The following is a 27,766-nucleotide window of genomic DNA, read 5'->3' as shown; positions in this document are numbered from 1 at the left end:
ACATTATAAAGATGACGTTGCTGGCAATCAGAGTGCCCTGGGAAGTGACCTCACCTGCCCCAAGTTCAGGGGCTGTTTGTCTGAAGTCAAGTATGGTGTTGTTTCATGCTGTTTGTGTGTCGTTCGTTATCTCCAAATCTCCAAATGCAGGTTTCAGAAGGTGGAATCCATGTCTCGATGTATCCACCTTGTGTGTGTGTGTGTGTGTGTGTGTGTGTGTGTGTGTGTGTGTGTGTGTGTGTGTGTGTGTGTGTGTGTGTGTGTGTGTGTGTGTGTGTGTACATGCATGTAAGTTATTTTTTCCTGCTATCCCCACACGTTGGTGGGTGTCAGGAGATGTAAAGGAGACCTACCGGGTCTCAAAGTATACACCTCCGTTAGCGTGTGTGTGCGTGTGCGTGCATATGTGTTTGTGTGTGTGTGTTGCAGCTTCACTATAAACCTTAAACACTAAACAAAAAAAATAAAATGAGAGAGTTCATAGTCAACACCTCACCCTGCACTGTCTTGAGAAACAAGGACATGGGCAGGGTCTGCGATTGGCAAATTTGATTGGTTGTGATGGCGTAAAATGTTGTAATATTTTGTCCAAGTACTGATAAATGGATGGTTTCAAAATTGTCAAGAAGCCAATTTGTGTTCAAGTGAATAATTCAATTGAAACAAAATAAAGATTTTAAAGGTTGTAGAAAAAAGAAAATTTCCAAAGTTTACCGCCGTTTATGCAGCGGCTTTTACACCGCCTTATTTAACGTGTTACATTAATTCCATTGTTTGTGCCCCTTAAGATGTCCTTAAAACAGTAAATTTCGTGTTTGGAATATTTTTCAATTTCGTTTGACTGCCAGACAGGCAGACAGAGTAAAAAACAATATCTCACTCCTCTGTGTGTATTCACGATTGGGACCAATTCAGAGGCAAAGTAATGCTAAGCTACAGGTTCATGTTCCGATTCGTGTTGATAATATAACATTCAATTGAAATGAACTTGTTCCTCGATCATAAACTAACATATGTAGACAGACTGAAGTGAACCAATGCTTTACCCCGTTTTTGCTTCGTGTGCGAGGGGAAAAACTGAGCTCAACAGCGGACACAAATCCTTAAGTGGAAGACTAAAAAATAAAGCAAAGAATCCTCAGCTTGATTGACTCCATCTATTTCAATCACAAGCACCGAGCACATGTTGTGAAAGGGAATCACATTAACAAGATAAACTTGATTGCATAGAATCGTTGTTGAAGTGTTATTGGAGCACAACCATTGGTGTCTATAAATTGCATTTATGACTTTGGCAACACAACATTAGCATCAATAATTTCGTTAAAATGAAGCTGTGATGGTTGATAACGTAAGTGGTGTTACATATGGTTCCTTGATGTTTTGGCATCAAATGCTCGAGCCTGCAATATAATGATTACAGCTTTGCCTGGACAGATAATCCGGCTCAACATATCACCATAAAAACCCGATGGGCCTTTCATAATACCGAAAAATCCAATTAACTCTTTTGAGCCACAAAAACGAAACTTCTCACCAAGCCCCCAGCGCCTCCTGCATTCTCTCCACTTAAGGGTTTCCTTTTCACAGAAAAAGCAACTGATATCAGTCTCCATCCTAATCGAAAATAATTTCTGCCACTGTCATCTTTGATTTGCCTACTTTGGCAGACTTGTAAAACACCTCTCTGTGGCCACGGCACCTTTCTCATTTGGAATTTGAGTGGTGACCCAGGGATGCGTTCACCGATTCTGGAGCATTTTACCATGCATTGCTGGGATGCGGAATGTTATGATGATTATTTACTCCTTTCTCCTGAAGGGCACAACCTGATGTTGATCATACTGTGACATACTGTCGATGAATGTTACTTGTGACCAAACATCCATCTCCGTCTCCCATATACACTTCATTTTGGGCATATATATATATATATATATATGGGTATATCATGGATAAAATAATGAATAGATTGTTATTCAAAATCAGTGTGTATGTTAAAACAATCACCACATCAAGGACATCAAAATTGATGTGTGTGTTTTTGTGATGAGGGTAATGAACATGACAAAGGGGGTTAGGACATATAAGTGGGGAGTGTGGGTACATACAAACAAAGTGTACATACAAAGTGAGGAGTGTGGTTTAGGACATATACCGGAGCCTTCCTTTTTTCTAACAGGGTCGAAGGTTCGGAGACTGCAACACAAGCACACACACGTTATTTTGCCCACTAATGACTCCCATGTTCCCCCTTGTCCTGTTCACTACCCTCATCACAAAAACACAAACATTAATTTTGATGGGTCCTTGATGGGGTAATTGTTGTCCCCCGTCGCACCGCGGAGCGAAATGGGGACTATGGTTTTCCCCTCCGTCCGTGTGTCCGTGCGTGCGTACGTGCGTGCGTGCATGTGTAAGCGAAGGACCGCATTCGAATTTGGTGTGTGGGTGCAACCCACGTCAAAATCCAAGATGGCCACCGCCATGTATGTCTGACGCTGTAGCGGCTGCCGCTGGGGTTACACAATCGCCTTGCACCTATCAAGGACGCGGAGCGATCACCAGGCCGGGCTCGTCCAGGACGCCCGGGCAGGCCCGCGCTCGACTTGCCAGGCCTCGGTCGGGACGCCCGGGCAGGCTCGCCCTCGGCTTGCCAGGCCGCAGCCGGCCCGCGGGGCCACGCCCCCTGGCGCCAGGCCTGGGCAAACCCCCTGGCGGAATAGATATATATTGCCGACCGTAAAACGTTTTTCCCAGAGTGCCTGAGTGTTTGATTCGAATAAAGCAGCTCAGATGAATTCAAGCTTTTTGTCGCGTCCATTCTTTCGATCGACGTGGGAGCCACAGCTCCTTCATTGGTGACCTACCGACATGGACACGGCAGTGACGCTTAAACTGCCTACCTTCTGGGAGGCTCACGCGGCTGTTTGGTTCGCTCAGGCGGACTCTCAGTTCGCCCTGCGAGGCATCACCGCGGACGACACCCGCTTCCACCATGTTGTGGCGGCGCTTGGTTCCGCCACCGCGGCCCGCGCCTTGAGCCTCCTCGAGCACCCGCCGGCTGCTGACAAATACGGCGCGATTAAGAAGCTTCTACTCGATGCTTTCGCCCTCCCAGCGGCGGAACGCGCACGGCGCCTGCTCGATTTGCCCGAGCTCGGCGACACGCGCCCTTCCGAGCGAATGGACTACATGCTTTCGCTGCTCGGCGAGCACTCTCCGGCATTCCTGTTCCGGGAGCTGTTCCTTCGTCAGCTGCCTAACCCGGTACGCCTCGCCCTGGCAAGCACGACGATCACAGATCCCCGGGCCCTTGCCAGAGAAGCCGACAAAATCTCCGCCGCGGGACAGCGCATCGCAGCGGCGACATGGGACCCGCCGCCGCCTGATGCACCATCCATGGCGCCCGAGCACCCGGCGCGTTCGACGGCCGAACTGCCGACGCCATTGGCGGCCGCTATACCGAGCCGACCACGTCCAGCACGACGTCCGAAGCCTCCACCCGACCAAGCGTGGTGTTCCTATCATGCCAGGTTCGGACAGAAGGCCCGGACATGCCGACCCCCGTGCACCTTCGGCGGGTCGGGAAACGGCCAGGCCGGCGTTCATTACCTGCCATGAGCGCCGGCCACAGTCACACGGGCAACTTACTGTTCATCACGGACAAAGCGTCCGGACGGCGCTTCCTGTGCGACACCGGCGCCCAACTGAGCGTCATGCCCGCCTCTGACCAGGACAGGCAATCCGCGGTTTGCGGCCCCTCCTTGGTTGCGGCCAACGGATCGACTATCCGCACCTTCGGCCCGCGCAACGTCACCCTCTGCTTCGGCGGCCAACGCTTTGCTTGGACGTTTGTAACCGCCAACGTGCCCATGGCTCTGCTAGGCGCCGACTTCCTCTGCGCACACGGACTGCTGGTGGACGTCCAACGGCGTCGTTTAATCAACGCTGAAACCTTCAGCTCCCTGGTATGCACATTAAGCAGCTCCGCGCCGACCGAGCTGGCATGCACCGTCCCGGCGGCGAACGAGTTTGCTCGCCTGCTCGCGGAGTTCCCGGCCCTCACGCGGCCGACGTTTTCGGCCGTCGCAGTACGGCATGGGATCGAGCACCACATACCAACCACGGGCCCGCCGGTCTACGCCAGGGCCCGCCGCCTCGACCCAGCCAAGCTTGCCGTTGCGAAGGCTGAATTCGACGCGTTGGAGCACCTCGGCATCGTGCGGCGCTCCGATAGCGCGTGGGCCTCGCCACTGCACATCGTGCCAAAGCCGGGGGGTGGATGGCGCCCGTGTGGCGACTACCGCCGTCTTAATGACGCTACAACACCCGACAGGTACCCGATCCCGCATATCCAAGACTTCTCCGCCCGTCTGGCGGGACGGGTCATTTTTTCGAAAATTGATCTCATACGGGGATATCACCAGGTACCTGTCAGGGCGGCCGACGTCCCTAAAACGGCAGTCATCACGCCGTTCGGCTTATTCGAGTTCTTGCGGATGCCGTTTGGTCTCAAGAACGCGGCTCAGGCGTTCCAGCGCTTGATGGACGGCGTGCTGCGTGACCTGCCGTTCCTTTTCGTTTACCTGGACGACATCCTCGTCGCCAGCACGTCCCGGGCCGAGCACCTCCTCCACCTCCGAACACTGTTCGGGCGCCTCAGCGAGCACGGCCTCATCGTCAACCCGGCCAAATGCCACTTCGGCACGACGGCCGTTGATTTTTTGGGCCACCACATCACCAAGAACGGGGCTGTGCCGCTGCCAACCAAGGTCGAGGCCATCACCACTTTCCCGCGTCCCCGCACCATAAAGGCCCTGCAGGAATTCCTGGGAATGGTGAATTTTTATCACCGCTTCGTGCCCCGCGCTGCTCAACTCATGCGGCCCCTCTACGAAGCCCTCCGGGGCAAGCCGGCCAAGCACGACATCGCCTGGTCCGCAGCAATGGATGCGGCCTTCCAAAGCTCAAAGCGGGCCCTCGCCGACGCAACACTGCTCGCTCACCCGGTGCTCAACGCTCCCATCGCCCTCACCACGGATGCCTCCGACTACGCGGTGGGCGCCGTACATGAGCAATGGGTGAACGGGGTTTGGCAGCCACTCGCTTTTTTCAGCCGGCAGCTCCGGCCGAACGAGCTCAAATACAGCACGTTTGACCGGGAGCTCCTCGGTCTACACCTGGCCGTCCGCCATTTCCGCCACCTCCTGGAGGGCCGACCTTTCACGGCGTTCGTCGACCACAAGCCGTTGGTTTACGCCATGGCCAAGGTCACGGAGCCATGGTCGGCCCGCCAACAGCGCCACCTCTCCGCCGTGTCGGAGTTTACCACGGACATCCGGCACGTCGCCGGCAAAAACAACGCCGTGGCCGACTGTCTTTCCCGGGCCAGCGCGAACGCGGTCCACCTGGGCGTGGATTTTGCGCTCATGGCGGCGGACCAAACCACCGACACCACGGTGCAAGCCCTCCGGGCGGCGGACACGGGCCTCCGCCTGGCCGACATCCCCTGCGCGGACACCGTCCTGCTCTGCGACGTCTCCCAAGGCCGGCCTCGCCCCATCGTGCCCGTCACCTGGCAACGCCGCATCTTCGCCTCCCTCCACGGCCTTTCCCACCCGGGCCGGAAAGCTTCCCAGAAGCTGGTGTCGGCGCGTTTCGTCTGGCACGGCCTTCGTCGGGACGTCCGCGATTGGACCAGCGCCTGCACCGCCTGCCAACGGGCCAAGGTCCACCGACACACCCAGGCCCCGCTGGCACCTTTCACCGTGCCCGAACGACGTTTCGACCACGTCAACGTGGATCTGGTGGGCCCCCTTCCCCCATCACGAGGGTTCACACACCTGCTCACCATGGTGGACAGGACCACCAGGTGGCCGGAGGCCGTTCCCCTCGTCTCCACCACCACCGCCGACGTGGCGCAGGCCTTCATCGCCACCTGGGTCGCCCGCTTCGGCGCACCGGCGGACATCTCGTCAGACCGCGGACCACAGTTCACCTCCGAGCTGTGGGGCGCGGTCGCCCGCAACCTGGGGGTCAAGCTCCACCGTACTACGGCCTACCACCCCCAAGCAAACGGGTTGTGCGAGCGATTCCACCGCTCCATGAAGGCCGCGCTCATGGCCGGCCTTCAAGACGGCGGTTGGGCCGACCGGCTGCCGTGGGTCCTTTTGGGCCTTCGCACGGCCCCCAAGGAGGACCTCCAGGCATCCACCGCCGAGCTGGTCTATGGCCAGGTGCTACGCGTCCCGGGCGAATTCGTGCCCGACGCTACCAGCCCCTGGTCCGCAGCTCGCCAGCGCTCGGACCTCCAGGAGGCCGCCCGACGGTTTGCCCCCGTGCCGACATCCCACCACGGTGACCCCCAGTCCTACGTCCCCCCAGCACTCCGCACCGCGGAGTATGTTTTTGTGCGTCACGACGCACATCGGCGGCCACTCCAGCCGCCGTACGACGGGCCCTTCCGGGTGCTGCGACGGGACGACAAGTCGTTCGTCATCGACATCGGCGGCAGGTCGGACCGGATTGCAGTGGACCGCCTCAAGCCGGCGCACGTGGACGTCGACCACCCACCACGGGTGGCCCTCCCGCCGCGGCGAGGCCGCCCCCCGTCCACGGTGCCCCCCACTCGACCGCCCACCACCTCACCGGACCCCCTCCCACGACCCACCAGGGGTCGCTTCGGCCGGGTCATCAGGACCCCCCTCAAGTTGACCCTGCCGGTGCAAGTCGATTCTGGGGGGACGTGTGTAGCGGCTGCCGCTGGGGTTACACAATCGCCTTGCACCTATCAAGGACGCGGAGCGATCACCAGGCCGGGCTCGTCCAGGACGCCCGGGCAGGCCCGCGCTCGACTTGCCAGGCCTCGGTCGGGACGCCCGGGCAGGCTCGCCCTCGGCTTGCCAGGCCGCAGCCGGCCCGCGGGGCCACGCCCCCTGGCGCCAGGCCTGGGCAAACCCCCTGGCGGAATAGATATATATTGCCGACCGTAAAACGTTTTTCCCAGAGTGCCTGAGTGTTTGATTCGAATAAAGCAGCTCAGATGAATTCAAGCTTTTTGTCGCGTCCATTCTTTCGATCGACGTGGGAGCCACAGCTCCTTCAACGCCATGTATGTCTGAACCTTGTGAGCGGAATAACTTGAAAAATAAGCGAAGTACCAACTTCTAATGTGGTGTGTGGGTGTAACTAGGCATAAGGAAGAACCCTATTGAAAATTGGGTCGCCACGTCAAAATCCAAGATGGCCGCCGCCATGTACATTCACGTGAAAAAGTAAGTACACCTCATGTAAAGTTTTGACTTTTTCAACATACAGCTATTTGATCTTCATTTCAACAATATTGATAGATAAAGGTGATATAATATGACAAATATCATGAAGCATTTACATTTTGTAGTCCATTGCATAATTTAAATAAACATAAATGCAAATTTTGCATGTGGAAAAAGTAAGTACACCCCTACATTTATCACCACTTCAAATACCTAAAATTAGAATCAGGTGCACCAGCTCAGGTGCAAATGATTAGAACATCCTTAGAGAGGATCTTGGAGGAACCTGTCTTATTTAAACCTTAGACATTTAGTTTGGTTTGTTCTTTGTTGTTGAAGTGTGGTTTGGTTTGAGATGATTTGAGATGAGATGGTTTGGTCATGTGTTGAGGAAGGATGAAAGTGACTGGTTGAGAAGAGTGATGGAAATGAATGTAGAAGGAAGTAGAGGACGGGGAAGACCGAGAAAGACTTGGCTAAAGATGGTGGAAGAAGAAATGCGGGCAAGGGGGTTAACAAGGAGAGATACAGAAAATAGGGCAAAATGGAGAAGATTGTCATGGGGACCGCAAGGCTAACCCCCGCTCTAGCAGGGAAAATGGCCTTAAAATGCATGTTGTGTTGTTGTTGTTTGTTGTTGAAGTGTGCAGCGTCACCATGCCTAGATCAAAAGAGCTCTCTGAGGCCTTCAGGAAGAAGGTTATAGATGCCTACAAGTCTGGGAAGGGGTTTAAAAAGATCTCCAAACAATTTGAAATCAATCATTCGACTGTCTGGAAGATCATCTACAAGTGGAGAAGATTCCAAACAACTGCCAACTTGTTCAGACCAGGCCGCCCCAGCAAGTTCAGCCCGAGAGCAGACCGCAAGATGCTGAAAGAAGTCTCTACGAACCCCAGAATGTCATCACGGGACCTACAGGTAGCTCTTGCCACTGTTGATGTCAAAGTGCACGAGTCTACCATTAGAAAGCGGCTGCACAAATTTGATCCACATGGGAGGTGTGCCAGGAGGAAATCTTTGCTGTCCAGAAAGAACATCAAGGCAAGACTAAAGTTTGCCAATGAACACCTCGGCAAAGACCAGCACTTCTGGAACAATGTGCTCTGGACAGATGAGTCAAAGGTAGAGCTATTTGGCCACAGTACCAGAAGACATGTTTGGCAAAAACCAAAGACAGCATTTGACCACAAGAACCTGATACTAACTGTAAAGCATGGTTGTGGAAATATTAAGGTTTGGGGCAGCTTTGCTGCATCAGGGCCTGAGCAGCTCACCATCATAAAATCCACTATGAATTCTTCATGGTACCAGAGGGTGCTTGAGGATAATGTGAGGCCATCTGTCAGAAAGTTGAAGCTCAACCGAAGGTGGACCTTGCAACATGACAATGACCCTAAACATACCAGGAAATCCACCAAGGAATGGCTGAAAAGAAAGAAATGGAGGGTTCTGGAATGGCCAAGTCAAAGACTGGATCTAAATTCCATTGAGATGTTGTGGGGGGATTAGAAACGAGCTGTGCATGCAAGAAACACCTCAAACATCGCACAGCTGAAATAATTCTGCATGGAGGAGTGGGCAAACATTTTGTCCCAGTCGATGTCAGAGACTGGTAGACAGTTATAAGAAACGCCTACTTGAGGTTCTTTCCTCATCATTGATCATTCTTTCTGCCAAAGGGGGCAGTACCACCTATTAGAGCCAAGGGTGTACTTACTTTTTCCACATGCGAAATTTGCATTCATGTTTATTTAAATTATACAATGAAGTACAAAATGTAAATGTTTCATGATATTTGTTATATTATATCACCTTTATCTATCAATATTGTTGAAATGAAGATCAAATAGCTGTATGTTGAAATATTTTGTAAAAGTCAAAACGTTACATGGGTGTACTTACTTTTTCACGGGACTGTATGTCTGAACCTTGTGAGCGGAATATCTTGAAAAATAAGCGAAGTACCAACTTCTAATCTGGCGTGTGGGTGTACCTGGGCATAAGGAAGAACGCTATTGAAAATTGGGTCGCCACGTCAAAATCCAAGATGGCCACCACCATGTATGTCTGAACATTGTGAGCGAAATATCGTGAAATATAAACGAACTACTCACGTCTAATCTGGTGTGTAGGTGTATCTAGGCATAAGGAAGAACGCTATTGAAAATTGGGTCGCCATGTCAAAATCCAATATGGCCGTCTTGCGTCCTCCACTTTGTCAACTCACATCACTTAACCGACGGGGGACCTAGGCGTAACGCTTGTTTTTAACTTAGCATGCACACTGATTTTGAATAACAATTTCATTATTATTTTTCACCTCTGTTGTTTTTATGCCTCCGCCGACAAAGTCGCCGGAGGCATGATGTTTTCAGGTTGTCCGTACGTACGGGCTAAACCTCGTTTTTCTCAGCAACCATATGTCCGATTGAGACAAAATTTTCAGGGTAGGAGTGACACGTGCAGAATATTTTTATGATAATTGTGACGTCATACGTCACGTGGTATGGCAGCCATCTTGGATTAAAAGCAAAAAAATATATATATATTTCTCAGAAACCCCTGAATGGAAAAAAATTGAAACTTGGCACATTGTGAAGTACTTCCAATGGGGTACAAAAACATGATAATGATGACATCATAGGTGAAGTGGCATACCAGCCAAAAATGTTTATTTTTAAAAATCCCTTCTCTGAAACCGCTTCACCGATCGATGTGAAACCTGTCATGGCTGGTGAAAATGTGATACTTGAAAACGGCTGAATGGATTTAAATCAAACTCGTTTATTTTTAGGATAGTGAACGACGGCATCTACCCGTTGTTGGACTATAAGGAGGCATATTGGCGACAGTCGCATTGTTCTAGTTTGAATCTACATCATTTCAAGGATGCCATTGAAATGTTTTCCAAGCTCACCAAATTCAATCCTGTGTTCAATTCCTCCATAGAACAAGTGTTTGGACCACTAAAAATAAGCAGGCTTCAAACAATGATTTAAAAATAAAATATGTTAACTGTGATTGTTTTCTTATCAACATGCCCAATTGAATGCTTAAAATCATATATAAAAATCATATACAGTGCAAAAAAATCACACAAAAATTGATAAAATCATATATACAGTGCGTATCAAAAAAAAGGTAATCCGAATTCAAAGGGTTAATATGCAAAGGTTATTTATTTTGACAATTTACATGTGGTTTACTAATTAAGAGGAGATCCTCAGCTTTCCATTGATGCTTTCCATTGATACTTTCCATGCATCATTGCTGTCACACATGACCGAGTACATGTTCATTGAAAATGACAAGTTCAAATCGCATTTTTACAAGTTTGGCTAATCGATGCAAGTCAGGATAATTGGTGCAAAATGAACTTCAGATGTGAACTTTTCTCAGGAATGATTGGCCTTTATGCACCCACACCTTCAACATGTCCACCTCCCCTTTCAACACAAAGCTCACAGCGGCGGAGCATTCCCTTAACTGCTCGTTTCACCATAGCCGGGTCATTGCGCAAAGCATCCACTTCATGTCGAATACAGCCCTGCAATTCGTCAAGATCACGGGGAGGAGTTACGAACACCTTGTTCTTAAAATGTACTCAAAGGAAATAATCACATGGTGTGAGGTCAGGTGATCTTGGCGGCCATTCCTCTGCATGGTTGAGGGCGATGACTCAGTCTCCAAAGAGTTCCCTCAGTCGATCTCGGACAGCGATAAGACGATGTGCTGGGGCGCCGTCTTGGGCCCACCAGAGATATCTGAAGACACCACGAACCTGTCACTCAAAGTTCTCCTCCAGCTGCAGTAAAACTTCATCATTGATCATCTGCAGATACCTGTTACCATTGACATTCCTTTGAAAGAAAAATGGTCCGATCACTTGACCACCTCCACAAAGTCCCAACCAAACAGGCCACTTTTGTCGATTCTTGTTGGTGTCAAAATTCAATTCCGGGGGTTGTCCTGTCGGTGCATATTCAAGAACATTATGGGTATTGACCTTGCCGTCCATGGTGAAAGCAGCTTCTTCGCCGATAACGAGATACCACAGGAAATTTATATCTGCTTCGCAACGTGCTATCAACCATCTGGCAAGCACCAGCCTCCTGGCAAAATCCCCTGGCATAAGTTGATGCCGGATGTGAATCCAATATGGATGTTGGTGGAGGTCCAGTCTTGTGATTCGGTTGAATGTTGCCGAAGGCAATCCCGTCCCATTTCGTCTTGCGCTGGTATCGCTAGGATGCTCCAAAACTTGCTGCCTTACTGCTGCAATGTTCATTTCCGATCGCCCAGTGTGCCTCCTACCAGAATTCTCCTTGTTGCGGTTGAGGCTAGTGCCATGCTCTTGGTATTTTCTAACATTCGCCCAGATGGTTTTGGCTGCTGGAGGTTCCCTTTCTGGGAAACATTCCCTGAACGCATCACGAGTTCGCTGCAAACTTCCAGTTTGGTGAAAGGATGTAACCACGAAGGTCCGCTGTTCAGTCATAAGTTGAACCATCTTTTCAATGACTCAGACTGTCTCTAAACCCATACACTGTAGGCCCATCTTAAATACCCATCTTAAACAAAGGATGACGCAACCAACGATTACAAGACCAGCTTAACAATTTTACATAATCAACTTGGCAGTCGACAAGTAATGCGTCCATTTCAAACTGTCTTGCACCGATTAGCCAAACTTGTAAAAATGCGATTTGAACCTGTCATTTTCAATGAACATGTACTCGGTCATGAGTGACAGCAATGATGCATGAAAGGCATCAATGGAAAGCTGAGGATCTCCTCATAATTGGTAAACCACATGTAAATTGTCAAACTAAATAACCTTTGCATATTAACCCCTTGAATTCGGATTACCTTTTTTTTTATACGCCCTGTATATATACATATACATGTACATATATATATACTTTTTTTTCTTTTTTTTTAGCCTGGTGTTGGCTTAGCGGTTAGGGTGCTGGCTTGGGATCCCAGGATCCTGGGTTCGAATCCCGGTCGATCGCTGAATTAACACCAGGGGGGTTGATTCAGCCTGTCATCCTTCCGAGATCGGCAAATTGAGTATCAGGTTGCTGGGATGAATGATCCCGGTGTGTACCCCGGTTTAGAATAGGTACACCGTATCCCTGCGCATCGTAAGAGCGTGACCAAGGGTTGGCACCAGGAAGGGCATCCGGCCATAAAAACATTGCCTCAAACAGGGAACCATGATTGTGATGGGGCCCGCAAGGCTAACCCCTGCTCCAGCGGGGAAAATGGCCTTAAAACGATCATTCATTCATTCATTCATTCATATATACTAGCCGAAACCCATGGAACATCCATGGAAGGGAGGATGTGGTGTATGGATAGAGTGTACCATTATGGGTGGCATAGGGGATTTGCTTGTCCGAGTAAGAGTTATGAAGAAAGATGAGAATGAAGAGTGCGTGTATGAACAACGTATTTATTGCAATCTACTTAAATGACAACGTTACGATATACTTTTGAAAAATAAATGGATTCGTTATAGGAATCGGCATAGCACCACTCTGGCCACACTGGTGCAGTGGTATGTGTCAATGGAAAGGAACAGCAGTAGAACCATAGACTTTTATAAAATGAACGGATTAGTAAATCGACTGGAATTAGCCCCATACTGGTGCACTGGTAAGCGTCAATGTCAAGGCAGAGCAGTAGGAATATAACACAATGAACGCAGTATCAGAGGTTGAAATTATTTTAAAACTTCTGGATAAACAATGTTTGGGGTTATGGTAAAGCCTCTGACGACTCCTTGCGTACTCGTATTATCAACCTTGATATACACATCTTTGAACGACCGTGCTCTTGAACATGCCACATATAACTGGCCGTGGGAGAAGACAGGAGCAGGCAAATAGATACCCAGTTTACGGAATGTTTGGCCCTGGGCTTTATTTATGGTCATTGAATATGCCAGGCGAACAGGAAACTGAGGTCGCTGTAGAACGAAGGGTAAACTGGCATCAGATGGGCACCGCGATCGACGACACCGGCACAAATGCATGCTCTGGATTGTCCACTCAGTGGACGGCTTGCTTTCGCCTTCGCCTGTCCAATCAGCGGACGGCTTGCTTCGCCTTCACCCAGCAGACGCCAATGCGATGGCGTCGTATGGGCAGTTAATCGGATGCTTTTGGGCCCCAAAGTCGACTAATTCAGATTTTTCGAGTATGGCTGTACGTGATAAACAAAGAGCGCGGTTGGAAGAAATTATGGTAAACCCACCTGATGAGGTTAGCGTACACCGCGATCGACGATACCGGCACAAATGCATGCTCAGGATTGTCCACTCAGTGGACGGCTTGCTGTCGCCTTCGACTGTCCAATCAGCGGACGGCTTGCTTCGCCTTCACCCAGCAGACGCCAAGAAGATGGCGTCGTATCGGCAGTTAATCGGATGCTTTTGGGCCCCAACGTCGGCTAATTCAGATTTTTCGAGTATGGCTGTACGTGATAAACAAAGAGCGCGGTTCGTAGATCGTAAATCCATTAGTGCCGTGGGCATCGGGTCACTGAGTGCGGCGTAAAAGGGATAACAAAGTCGAGTCCTTACGCTATTATTATATAGATATACATATTTTATTATAATTCACCAAATGTCCGTCCGTCTGTCTGTCCCTCCGTTCGAAGGTACCGCAAAAACGGCTGAACCGATCGCAACGATATTTTAGGTGGGTAATCCTGGGATCTCCTGGAGTAAAATAGGGTATATTGTTTTTCCAATAACAGCTTTGGCCTCCAGCATTTTCAGGTTTGGACTACCGCATAACGTTATTTTCCTGGGTGCCGCACAAACGGCTGCACTGATCGCTGTACAGCTGCACCGATCGGCTGCACCGATCGGACTCGGTGACCTCGCACAAAGACCTTTTATAAGGACATGGGTTGAATCCCTGCTTGAGAGAATGCCGAACCCCTCCCCGCCATCACGGTCGTCTCTCCAACTCACAATCCCACTAGATATGCGGAAAGGACGACCCAAAACCAATTATCTTCTTTTTGATTCGTATATAAACATCATTAAAAGTAAATAATGACCTCGGCCAACGTTCAAATGACGTGGGTTTATCTCCACATGAGAGAATTCTACATAGCTATTTGGGCGGTGTGTAAGCTAACAGATCGCTGTCTCCATCGATCTTGCCGAGGCCGTAACACCTATCGGCTCAAAATCCTTTTAACTGTTGACTTGGTAGTTTTTACAATGAATGAAACATTAACAATGTTGTTAAAAGTTTATTTTGTGATTAATTTGTGATTGGAGTTATGTTGTTTGGAATAAAATAAGAGATATCGAGTTCAAGTAAATGACGACATGCCGTGATGGCATGGTCTACTTTCTGAACGTGAACTTCGCGGATCGCCATATGCAGATTCGCTACGGACTCACGATCGATGTTTCCATACGTGAACGTACCCATTTGTTTGCGAACGGGTACGTTTTTCATGGAAGTCCTTCACGAACTTGCTGTCCATGTCTGACGTGCGACTGAAGGTGCTACGGGAATGTGGAATTTATTGGTTTCATGCTTTAGCATTTGCCGTATCTGCATTGTCTGTTTGGCTCCGGCCTCCCACCCGTGCGTAGCACGGGTCTCTCACTTGTATATTATAAAACAGGAGTGTTTCTGTCCTTCCATCCCGAAACTACTCCCCCCTGTGGAACGTTTTGGGGTCCCAGTGCATGTCGTAAGGTAGATGGGACCTTTCATAAATTCCTCAATAAAATTGTGATTTTAAAATTGACTCCATACGAAGCTGCCCCAAATCCGGAAGTTAACAGATGAAGACAATGGGGTGGTTTGATAATATCTCAATGCAATCGTGATTTACATTAGTATTTCGTTATATAGTATTAATGTATGATTTGAATGGTGCTGTTTGGAATGAAAATAGAGATATTGAGTTTAAATATGAATGAGAAAATGACGTGAAGGTTTCTACTTTCTAATCGTCACATTCGTTAATTCGCCATTGACTGGGGATAGAACCATTCAGACGGGGAATGTTTTTTGCCCAAGTCATTCACGAACCGGCTGTCCATGTGTGACGTTCTACTAAAGGTGGCACAGGAATGTGGAATTTATTGGTTCATCATTTTCCATTTTCTGTTTTTTGCCCAAAACATTCATGAACCGGCTGTCCATGTCTGACATTTGACTGAAGGTGGCACAATAATGTGGAATTTATTGAATCCATGCTTTACCATTTACCGTTTCCGCTTTGTTTGCTTTTGGCTTTCCACCCGTGCTTAGCATGGGCACCTCGTTAGTGTGTGCGTGTGTGTGTGTGTGTGTGTGTGTGTGTGTGTGTGTGTGTGTGTGTGTGTGTGTGTGTGTATGTATGTATATATTGTTTGCGAACGGGTACGTTTTTCATATACATATATATGAAATATACATATATATTAGAGCTGACCTGTTCGGTTTAAATTAAATTTATATGACAGGGAATAGTTCCATGAATTTCCAAAAACCAAGGAATATTGAAAGATTAATCATTAAGAGGAGTGCGAATGATTTTTCAAGGGTCTTTTATGGAAGGTTTCTCAGGGGTCTATATCAGAAATGCAGAAAAACTGCCAGGAACTGCAACAATATAGATACTTTTTAAGAAGGCTAAGGCACTTATTCCACAGCCATTTTTCCTGCAGGAAATTACTTCAAAATTGGGCTGTTGCATGTCGCCCAAGCCAAGAAATATTCTCGACCCGAAGGACATTTTTCCTGCGATTCACACAAGCACACCATGTACCCATCATGGTTTGATTTGAGACAATTTTATGCACTTGGCCCCTTACCTCATAGTTCTCAAAATGTAGTAAAGTGGAAAACATTTCTACAACTTGCTCGGAGACATGTTAGAAAAGTAAATGTTGTGAATTTTAATTTTTGCTCTCCGATGTTTCAGGTGTTTTAATATCGGCAACTAGAATGCCACTCAGTAGAGCGCATACTCCCGCCGTGGGTCAAGTTGGAATAGTACGATTTCACAAACGTTTGAGGGAGTAGTTCAGTGACAACACAAGACAAGACAACACAAGACAGACACTGCACAGATATATATTTAGAATATATAGAAGATAATGTTAAAAAAAACAAGGCAATTTCACTTACATTTTCAGATTCAGCGTTCAATTCTATATAAGTGAGTGTATTTTGAGGCATGTGTGACTTCAAATAAAATTGTAAGCCAAGAAAAACGGTCGTTTCATTCCTTAGGGATACAACATGTAAAACTGGCCCAAACGTCAAAACAAAACTCGCTCATTTTAAGTCGTACAAGCTAATGCGACCACTCATTCTTCTGGGAAGAATCCCGTGCACATGCTGGTCACACTTATAAGTCACCTAAGTCTTTATAAGTTCATCAAATACTGACGCCGCGATTGATATTCGCTGAGGTAAATTATGTTGATGGATGTCTCTTCTGAGGTAAAAACAAAACAAAAAAAAAAACAACAGTTTTAAAGCATTATACGTATCAAACGATACATTTTATGAAACGGGGAAACCTAATACACACTTTGGTGGTTTTAAAATGACAGAATGTCTTTATTAGAAAAAAAAATGAACATTGAAGACGACGCTGCTAAAAAAAATACACCGCTCTAACGCATAACCACGAGTTTAAACTACATTTACAACAAATATGAAAACTATTTTCATATCACAATGTTAAATATAGAATATATAGAAGATAATGTTAAAAAAAAATGAGCCCGATCTTCCAATGGTAAAAAAATCCTTCAAAAAATTCCTCGATCCGGAATAATATCCTGAGCTTCACCAAAAACGAATCAATTCTTCCTTATCCCAAGGGCAATCATCGCACCAACTTTCATCCAAATCCGTTCAGAACCTTTCCAGATATCTTGTTCACACACACACACACACACACACACACACACACACACACACACACACACACACACACACACGGACACGATCGAATGCATTACTCCTTGGCGTAGTAGAGGAAAAGTAGAGGAAAACATCATTCATGACCATTTATTTATCCACAATCGCGTTAATCATACCTAATCCAACCCCACCTCTTACTTTCAGGTGGTTACTGTGTTTCCTGCCATCCTCTCTCTCCTCCTCTTCCAGTTCATTCATTCACTTCCTTGTTGTGTCCAACTGTTTCCATACAATTTTTTTTTTTTTTTTTTTTGTATACAAAGTCGAGGCTCGTGAAAGAGCTAACATTTATCAAACATGTGTGGGAGGGAGAGGGCCTGGGGGGGGGGGGGGCAGGATACGTATAAAACGCAAGGACACCAAGGACTTCCAGGAAAGAAGTCGGCACCTCAAAAAGTGGATTTGGGGTGAAATTAGCGGGGGTAGAAAAGATCAAGGTTTTGGATTGGGGAACATAAGAGATGGTGGTGAACAGCCGTTTTAAAGACCTGGAGGGAGGAGTGGGATTGAAGAGAGTGAGGGAGTTTGTTCCAGAGGTGGGAGAAAAGAGGAATGAAGGAGTGAAGGTGAGCAGAGAGTCTTGATTTTAGCAGTTTAACCATAAGAGGGTTGCAGGCAGATCTTGTGCGACCTGCAGGAATATTTGGGGGACAGAGCCCAGAGAGAGCTGGGGGAGCAAGGCCGGAGAGGAGTCGGTAGAAGACGGAAAGACCACCAACCTGCCTGCGGTGAGTAAGTGAAAGGCCCTCGGAGATAGCGTCGTCGCGGGAGATTCAAATGATTCTGAACGCTTTGGTTTCAACAGCGTGAAGACGAGCTAGGTTTGAGGCAGGAGCACCAGCCCAGAGGGGAGAGCAGTACTCCAGTGAGCTGCGGATGAAAGCCTTGTATATGGTGAGGAGCTCAGGTGTACCAAGGAAGGACTTCGCACGACGGGGGTGCCCGAAGGAAGGACTTCGCACACCAAGTCGGCGACTGGCTTTGGAGGCCAGATTTGAAATGTGGTTTTCCCAGGAAAGATCATGGCAGATAGTGAGACCCAAAAGCTTGAGTGACAGAACTTCTTGGAGAGGATTATTCAGAAAGTGGATGCGAGGGTTGTCCAGTCGGTCTTTTCGGAGAGACATCGTAAGAGTGTGAGATTTGTCAGGATTGAAAGACATGTTCCACTTGTTTGACCAGTCTGTGATTTTGTCCAGGTCTGCAGAGAGTGAGGAGGCTGCAGACTGCCGATCTGAGGGATGAGGAATGGAGCGACAGAGAGTAGAGTCGTCAGCAAAGAGATAGAGAGGATTTTCAAGAGAGTCAGAGAGATCATTGATGAAGACCAGAAAAAGCACAGGGCCCAGAACACTACCTTGGGGAACTCCAGCCTGAACAGGAAGGGGAGATGAGAGAAACCCATTCAGGGCCACACGTTGACTACGATCTATCTACGATCTACGATCTACGACTACGATCTACTATCATTTCAAACGAGCAACCAACTCGCTCTTCCATGAGCCTCCATCTTGTGAAGAAGAAGAAACTCTATCTCTTTCGCTCACATTATAAATGTTACTTTCTTACAGATGAATGTTTTTTATTTTCGCATATTATTTCCTTTATGACAATTTATTTTCATGCTGTGTTTTTGTTCTTCTTTGCTGCTTTTTCTTTTCTTTTGTTTGAAAAATGTTTTTTTTTGCTCAACAGATGAGATGAATGAACATCCAAATACACTTTCCTACGTGCTCATTAACCCTCCACTGGACGTCCGGCTGGAGCTCCATGACATTGTGTAAGGTGACATGTTTATCTGATTCCAAGGCCTTAAAATAAATCAGAATGTTTTAAAATAATTGCAGAAAGAAACCTCAGACAGCCTCCGATTGTAGGTCGTTTGGTTCAAAGGAGTTGATTTTGTATTCTAGAATCTCCTTCTTCCACGGCGACTTCAAACCGTCCTTCAGACAAATTTCACTGTAATACAAGGATGTGCCAAAAAAAAACCCATAAGAAATCCACAATACATTCATTTTTATTCTGGATTCGTAGATAACCCTGTTCCACCACCTTGTAGTTAACAATGGAATGGAATATTTTGGAGAGTTTGACAAGAATCTCTTTTGACAGTGTAATGGCAGGGTCCCTTGGAAATTCATTGTAATGTTTAAATATGACTTTCAGTGCCCAACTCTTTTCTTCTTCAAATATGCAACTCTCCCCCTCTCCCAAATCCAACTCTGCATCCCTCCCCCCTCCCAACTCAGCATCCTTATCCCCCCCGCCCCCCCAAAATCCAAGTCCGTATCCCTCACCCCTACCAACTGCAACTCTGCATCTCTCTCCCTTCCCGACTCAGCGTCCTTACCCCCACCCCCTCCAAACTCCAAGTCCGTATCCCTCCCCACTCTACCAACTCCAAGTCTGCACCCCCCCTCCCGAACTCCCACTCCGCATCCTAACCCCCTTCTTAACTCCAACTCTGCATCCCTCCACCCTCCAAACTCAGCATCCCCCCCCCCCAACTCAGCATCTTTATCCCTCCCCCCCCCCAAATCCAAGTCTGTAACCCTCACCCCTACCAACTGCAAGTCTGCATCTCTCTCCCTTCCCGACTCAGTGTCTTTACCCCCACCCCCTCCAAACTCCAAGTCCGTATCCCTCCCCACTCTACCAACTCCAAGTCTGCACCCCCCCTCCCGAACTCCCACTCCGCATCCTAACCCCCTTCTTAACTCCAACTCTGCATCCCTCCACCCTCCCAACTCAGCATCCTTATCTCCCCACCCCCTCCAAACTCCAAGTCCATATCCCTCCCCACCCTACCAACTCCAAGTCTGCATCCCCCTCCCTCCCAACTCCCACTCCGCATCCAAACCCCCTTCTTAACTCCAACTCTGCATCCCTCCACCCTCCCAACTCCGCATCCCTAACCCCTCTCAACTTAGCATCCTTACCCCCACCCCCAAGCAACTCCAACTCCAAGTCTGCATCTCTCCCCCCTCCCAACTCAGAATCCTTACCCCTACCCTCTCCCATCTCCAAGTCCGCATCCCTCCCCCCTCTCCCAAATCCAACTCTGCATCCCTCCCCTCTCCCAAATCTAAGTCCGTCTACCCTCCTCCCTCCAAACTCAAGTCTGCATCTCTTTCCCCTCCCCCTCCCAACCCCACTCCGCATCCCAACCCCCCTCCCAACTCAGCATCCTTCGCACTGCCACCCTCCCAACTTCAACTCCACATCCCAACCCTCCTCCCAACCCCACTCCGCATCCCAACTCCCTTCCCAACTCAGCATACTTCGCACTGCCACCCTCCCAACTCCAAGTCCGCATCCCTCCCCCCTTCCCAACTCCAAATCCAAATTGAATATGATAACTGATCAGATTGGTTGTCCCCATTTCGTGCATCCAAGCTCGGGACATGGATCACTCAGATGTTGGTCATTCTTTGCAACTGCACATTGCTTCTGATCCTGCCCATAAAAGAGGCTTCCATGACATTTCTGCTCAAAAGTTTAGGGATAGTCCTCACAAGGATGCCATTTGCTGTACTGACTACTGAGAAGTTATCCTGGGCACGTCATAATGTCTGAAACATTATTTATGAGCACAGAAAGCATCATGCAATGCGAATGCTACATTAATAGTTCAATAATGCTTGGTAGAAGTGAGGACTCGTATATTTATACAGTGGCCCCATCCATCTGCAAACCTCCACGAAGGATATCGGACAGGATGATGAAGGATGCATGACATTCATTTTCTGTTGCTTTCTTTCCTAACTTTATCCTGATGAATCCTCGTCTTTCGTATGCAGCACAATGCAGCATGGTGGCATCATTGTCTGGAGGTGCGGCTGTGCCACTGGTGCAATGCCCACTACAGCTTCAGTCAGGAATTAGCAATTCGACCGTGGTGTCAGCGGTAGTTCGCCTACTCTTCATGAAGAACACCAAGGGATCTTCAACATCTACCAACACATGCTGACAGACGGGCCACCCAGTTTAATGTCCATCAGAGGGACAGCACACACATTGATGTAACGATGTATAACCCTGCCTCTAAAACACCAGGATGACAGCTCATATCTGAGCCGAGATTCAAACCCAGGCTAGAGGGCTTAGAGGTGAGGGTGCTTACCTCTAGTCTAGGCCATCATACCAGCCCTGTCCTGATGGATGACATGAGCACAAGACCCAACTGAGCCATGATTCTCCAAAAGTCAGATGGATATGGTACGAGATGCAGGTTTCCTTACAAGAAAGACAAACACAGCCACTTATCATACAGGACTTGGCTGTTGCCCTTGTCTAAAAAAGAATGGAAACAACTCGAATAGCATTTCCTATAAAGGCTTTTCAGGTACCTGAAGGGTCGAAAAACTCACTCCTGAATCTCAAGAAACCTAGATGCGTGGAAATCGGCAACGCTTCACACAGGATCTGCCAGCAACCCTCTTCTGGTGAAATTGCCAAAATCAAGACTCTCTGCTCACCTTCACTCTTCCATTCCTCTTTTCTCCCACCTCTGGAACAAACTCCCTCACTCTCTTCAATCCCACTCCTCCCTCCAGGTGTTTAAAACAGCTGTTCACCACCATCTCTTATCTTCCCCCATCCAAAACCTTGATATTTTCTACCCTCGTTAATTCACCCCAGATCCACTTTTTTGGGGGGGAAATCCCGACTTATTTCTTTCCTGGAAGTTCTAGCAGTGTCCATGTGTTTTATACCTTTCCCATGCCGCCTCCCCCAAGCCCTCTCCCTCCCACAGATCTCCCGATGTCCCTGTTCTCTGCTGTTGTACTTGTGTGCCTCCCCCTCTCTCCCCATCTTGTCTCCCGCTCCATTTATTGTATGTTTTGTGTGTCCGTTTGTCTTTTTTGTGATTGATGTTAGCTCTTTCACGAGCCTCGATCTTGTATACAAAAACAAAACAAAACAAACCCTTATTTGATATCCAATGAATCCAATTTCATTTTGATTTTTTTTTCACAAGATAATTTGTACTTAGTCCCCAACCCCAGTTGAATACATATTCATTTCCTTTATTCCGTGAAATCGTATGGAATTAATGTTTATCGCTCACCTTCTCTGGGATAGTACAATTGCCTTGTCATTGCAGGTACCTGATCCGCCCTGATCCTCTGGCGCAAGTATCACATGGCGCACAAAGTCGACGTGCAAGCAGTCTCATGGACCCACTTTGTGGAGACACAAAACTTTGAGTCCACGTCTTTCTCCTTGTCTATATCTGTTTTCTACAAGCATCTCGATCAAAAAAAAGAAGAGAATAATGAAAATCCGAGGAGTTGAACACATTTCCTAAAATTTAAGAAGACCAACAAATTATTTGGCTGCTTTGTAGACCTCATCGCATTCATGAATAGCTCTTTGGATCGAAAAAAAAGACTTTCTGCTGTGCTTGTCTGAGTACGAGCCAGCCGTTTATAACCATAATGGAACATTGTCCAATGCCCATCAGGACTTGGGAATAACCTTATCGAAAGAGAGACTTTGATGTACGTTTATTGATGCTGGACTCCGTTATGGTTTGTCGTATGCTTATACGTATTGCCCTCAACCTGTGTTCGCATTCGTGTTGGTAAGGCCTCAATGTGCCATAACCGTGAGCTGTGAAAGATTTTAGACTTCGGTGAAGATTGTCACAATATCGAGCACAAACCATGACTATGGAAGACGAGGAAATCTCGTTTAATATTTTACAAAGTGTTTAACTTCATCACCTTGAACGCCTTGGGAAGAACCATAGAGCATTAAAGCCTTGGATCCAAAGTCGCACCTAAATGTTTGCATCATAGTCACTCATGTTGCCAGGCAACAAAAGGTCCATTTTGATTTTTTAACAGTTTCGATTTTGGTTCTTGATGATGGTCTTCAGGGCTTCGGTTTTGTGTCCATGACTTTCTTGTCCTTTCGTTCCTGCATAAGTTGAATTGTTAATCTGTTGCTGTCGGCCACGATGGGGACACATGCTGAAAGTTTGCCTCTCAATGTATTCCTGTGCCTCAAACAGATATACAATGCTGAGTCTGTGTCCTTTCTTTCCTTGTGTCTTTTCTTGTTCTCTCTCTCTCTTGTTTTTCCCCTTCCTTTTGCCTCTTTCTTTGTTTTCCCCTCTTCCTTTTGGCTTTCTTTCTTTTGTCTCCTCTTTTTGTTCCTCTCTCTCAAATGATTGCGATGAAACTAGAGGCCACTTTTGCACAATAGAGAAGGCCTATGCCCTCCACCTCCTCAGGAGTGAACTTTAAACTCATTGTTGACACAAAGCACAGAGGAAACATTTGTACTTTTCTTTGACCACAGAATGACAAAGATGGGATTTTGCTTGAAATCCGCTTGATTTTGCATGTGCAGCAAACCTTTATTTCGGATGCAGATGCAACAGGTTATTAAAAGGTCACGCACAACCTGTGGCACGGTTGTGGAACTTAGACGGGTGGCTTCGAATTCTGCCAGCATCCATGTCTTCATCAATTCCTGCCACGAACACGCGCCTTAGTTGTACATACTTGTACTTCCACATGATGGAGATTTACCCCGAGCATAACTTTTTGTAGGTACCTGCTCACGGGGCCTTGTGGTGAGAAGGGAGATAGTGGCTCTAAAGTTTAGCACTAACCTGTGTTCGGGTTAGCTCCCGACACATCTTGTTAAAGCATTTACGAGTGCCAAGTTGTCTGTTTCTCGCCAAAAGCCTGTTTTGAAGCTCAACCAACAATGCATGTAGAAGTTAGCTCCTTCTCTGTGCTTGAAGCATATATCTTCAGTCTCTACCAATGTTTTTCATGTTTGTGCTTATTGTAGACTTTGTACTATATCGGTTTTGTACGGTTCTGCATGGATGAGGTTACAAAGTCAGTGTTAGGTCCTTATATTTGTACTGGATTTTGAGAGATGTTTGTATTTTTCCTACACATGCATTGTGCTATTTATAAAAACTGTACCAAAATTAAATACACTTTTCAGACATTTTATCAACTACGACTTGATGATGTGATATAATAATAATAATAATAATACATTTATTTTATATAGCGCTTTTCAAGAAGCCCAAAGGCGCTTTGACAGAGTACAAAAAACAAGTGCAAAAAGACAAAAATCAATAGGTAAATCATCAAAGCAAAAGGAAGGAGAAGGAGAAGAGATAGTCAGGGGTTAAATGCTGTGGGTTAAATGTTGAATGCAGTGTTGAACAGGTGGGTCTTGAGTGATGTTTTGAATGTGGTGGGTGAGGAGGAGTCTCTGATGGTGTGAGGTAGTGAGTTCCAGAGGGTGGGAGCAGCGATGGAAAAGGCCCTGTCCCCCCAGGATCTGAATTTGGTCCGGATGGGGGGGGGGGGGTCAGGAGGTTGGTACCAGCAGAGCGGAGGTTGCGGGTGGGAGTGTGTCTGGAGAGGAGGTCAGTCAGGTAGGATGGGGCCAGGTTATGGAGGGCTTTGTAGGTCAAGAGGAGGATTTTGTACTGGATTCTCTGGGGTATGGGGAGCCAGTGAAGCTTGTAAAGGACAGGGGTGATGTGGTCACGGGTCCGGGAATGGGTGAGTAGACGGGCAGCGGAGTTCTGAATGTATTGGAGTTTATTGGTGATTGTTGAGGTTGAACCATAGAGGAGAATGTTGCAGTAGTCCACACGGGAGGTGATGAAGGCGTTGATGAGGGTTTCTGCAGCCGTGGAGGAGAGGGATGGACGGAGACGGGCGATGTTTTTCAGGTGAAAGAAGGCTGTCTTTGTGATCTGTTTAGTGTATTTGTCGAAGGAGAGGGTTTGGTCAAAGATGATGCCAAGATTCCGGATGTGAGGGGAGGTGGATACTGGGAAACCGTCGATGTTGAGGGCAAAGTTATGGGTGGATTTGGTGAGCGTTTTTTGGGCCAATGATGATTATTTCAGATTTATCATAGTTAAGTTTGAGGAAGTTGATTTGAAGCCAGGATTTTATTTCAGTGATGCAGTTTGTCAGGATAGAGTGGGTGGCGGTGGAGATGGACTTGGTGGAGATGAAAAGCTGGATGTCATCGGCGAAGCAGTGGAATTGGAGACCATGACGGCGGATGAAGTGACCAAGGGGGGACAGGTACAGGATGAAGAGGAGGGGGCCAAGAACTGAACCTTGGGGGACACCTTGGGGGAGGGGAGCAGTCGGGCATTTGCAGTTATTGATGGAGATGAACTGGCGTCTGTCAGAGAGGTATGATTTGATCCAAGAGAGGGCAGTGCCGGTAATGTTAAAGGTGGTTTCAAGTCGGGTGAGGAGGATGGTGTGATTGATGGTGTCAAAGGCGGCGCTGAGGTCGAGGAGGATGAGAATGTTGAGGTTGTCAGAGGAGAGGAGAAGGTCGTTGGTGATTTTGAGGAGGGCAATTTCAGTACTGTGGTTGGAGCGGAATCCGGATTGGAATGTTTCATACAGGTTATTGGCAGAGAGGTGATGTTTGAGTTGAGTGGCTACAGCGCGTTCCAAAACTTTTGACAGAAAGGGTAGTTTGGAGATGGGTCTGAAGTTGTTTAGGGTGTCAGGGTTGAGTCCAGGTTTTTTCAGAATGGGGGTAACAGCAGCAATTTTGAGGGATGGTGGGACGATGCCTGTAGACAGGGAGGAGTTTATTGTTGCAGTGATAAGTGGAAAGAGAGCAGGAAGGGAGGCCTTGACAAAGCTGGAGGGGATGGGGTCAAGAGTGCAGGTGGCAGTTTTCATTCCGATGAGGAGTTCAAGGAGGTCAGTAGGGGAGACTGGGGAGAACTGAGACAGGGGTTGGCAGTATAAGGGGGGGGGGGCAGGTGGTTTGAGGGGGAGCGGGTGCGGTGGTGGTTAAGCTGTTGTAGATGTTGTCAATTTTGCATTGGAAGAATGAAAGGAAGGAGATGCAGTTGTCTACTGTGAATGACTGGGTGGTGGTGTTCAGGGGGCTGAGGAGTTTGTTTATTGTAGAGAAGAGTGCTTTTGGGTTTCCAGAGCCAGAGTGGATAATTTGAGAGTAGTAGGCGGAGCGGGCACGGGAGAGGGCATCTTTGTAGTGTTGTAGGTGGTCCTTGTAGGCTTGAGAGTGAATTGTGAGACCTGTTTTATTGCGGAGTCTTTCAAGTTGGCGAGCACGAGCACGATATGATGATATTCACGAATTCTGAAACAATGTTTGTGGGAAAAAATGTTCCAAGTTTAAGGTTTGTATAACGACTTCATTATCTTTCCAAGTATGTAACTGTCCAACCAGCAGACGGGTGCAGTCCAAACCTGTGTTTGTTTATCAGGTAAAGCACAAGCAATATACGCAGCACTCTAGCGTTGTACATGGCAAAGCAACTGATGACTGGCTTTTCTTCCTGTTATTCTCTCTGCTTTCCCATCCCTTTCCCACTTTCCCATTTAATACTCAGAGTAATCTCCTGAAATCTGGCCATCTTTCCACACAGCTTCCAGTTTAACGACAATAAGTATTCAACTTTTGGAATAAACAGCTCACCTCAACAACCATTACACAGTCATAGAAAACGAGCGTTTCATTCAATATCGAATCAAACGCATACAAGTGTTAACATAACACTGAACGTGATGCACCGACTAACAGTCATTCATGAAGAATCTGTTACTGATAGTGAGTGACCTGTGTAAATCGAAAAACGCCGGCGGTGCATTTGCTGAAGACGAACCAGAAGCTGAACGAGCGAGCCATCACTATTTGCAGCAGGGTTCTGTTTGGGTACGATAACTCAAGTGGAAGCATGAGACAAAGAAACAAAATATGAGGAAATACACAATAAAAATAGATGGTATTCATAGAATAATTACCTTGCACAGTCAACTTGTTGAGCCAACTCTTCTGCTTTTGAACATTTCTTTTTTTTTTGCTCCAATATGGCTGCCAGACCACGTGAGCGATGACATCATAAATTTCTATTCTCCAATGTAATTGTTGCATAGATCATGCTCAATAAATTTCAAACTGATCAGACTAAGCGTTGTCCCTGTCGAATTATGACGTTGAAGGAGCTGGGGCTCCCACGTCGATCGGAAGAATGGACGCGACAAAAAGCTGGAATTCATCCGAGTTGCTTTAATCAAACCAAACACTCAGGCACTCTGAAAAGCCCGTTTATCGGGCAGCAATATATATACATATTATCCCGGAGCGTTTGCCCAGGAAAGGCGAGAGGGGGCGTGGCCCAGCGTCCTGGCTGCGGCCTGGCAAGTTGAGGGCGAGCCTGCCCGGGCATGCCCGGGCGTCCCGACCGAGGCCTGGCAAGTTGAGCGCGGGCCTGCCCGGGCGTCCTGGACGAGCCTGGCATGGTGATCGCTCCGCGTCCTTGATAGGTGCAAGGCGATTGTGAAAACCCAGCGGTAGCCGCTACACACGTCCCCCCAGAATCGACTTGCACCGGCAGGGTCAATTTGAGGGGGGTCCTGATGACCCGGCCGAAGCGACCCCTGGCGGGTCGTGGGAGGGGGTCCGGTGTGGTGGTGGGCGGTCGAGTGGGGGGCACCGTGGACGGGGGGCGGCCTCGCCGCGGCGGAAGGGCCA

The 27,766-nt window shown here is 47.8% G+C and overlaps 1 protein-coding gene across 1 annotated transcript in view; it reads left to right on the top strand.

The window, feature by feature from the left end:
* Positions 1-24,189, top strand: part of LOC137438913 (potassium channel subfamily T member 2-like) — a 463,350-nt gene extending 439,161 nt beyond the window's left edge. The window contains exons 28-29 of the mRNA XM_078767009.1: positions 18,935-19,019; positions 22,350-24,189. Coding sequence (XP_078623135.1) covers positions 18,935-19,019; positions 22,350-22,452 — 188 coding nt within the window. The 3' untranslated portion in view covers positions 22,453-24,189. The remainder of the gene's footprint in view (positions 1-18,934; positions 19,020-22,349) is intronic.
* Positions 24,190-27,766: the final 3,577 nt, after the last annotated feature.

The sequence above is a fragment of the Myxine glutinosa genome, chromosome 13 (assembly GCF_964187855.1).
Source record: "Myxine glutinosa chromosome 13, kmMyxGlut1.1, whole genome shotgun sequence".
Lineage (NCBI taxonomy): Eukaryota > Metazoa > Chordata > Myxini > Myxiniformes > Myxinidae > Myxine > Myxine glutinosa.
Note: the sequence above shows the minus strand (reverse complement) of the source record. Positions and strands in the feature narration are given on the sequence as shown.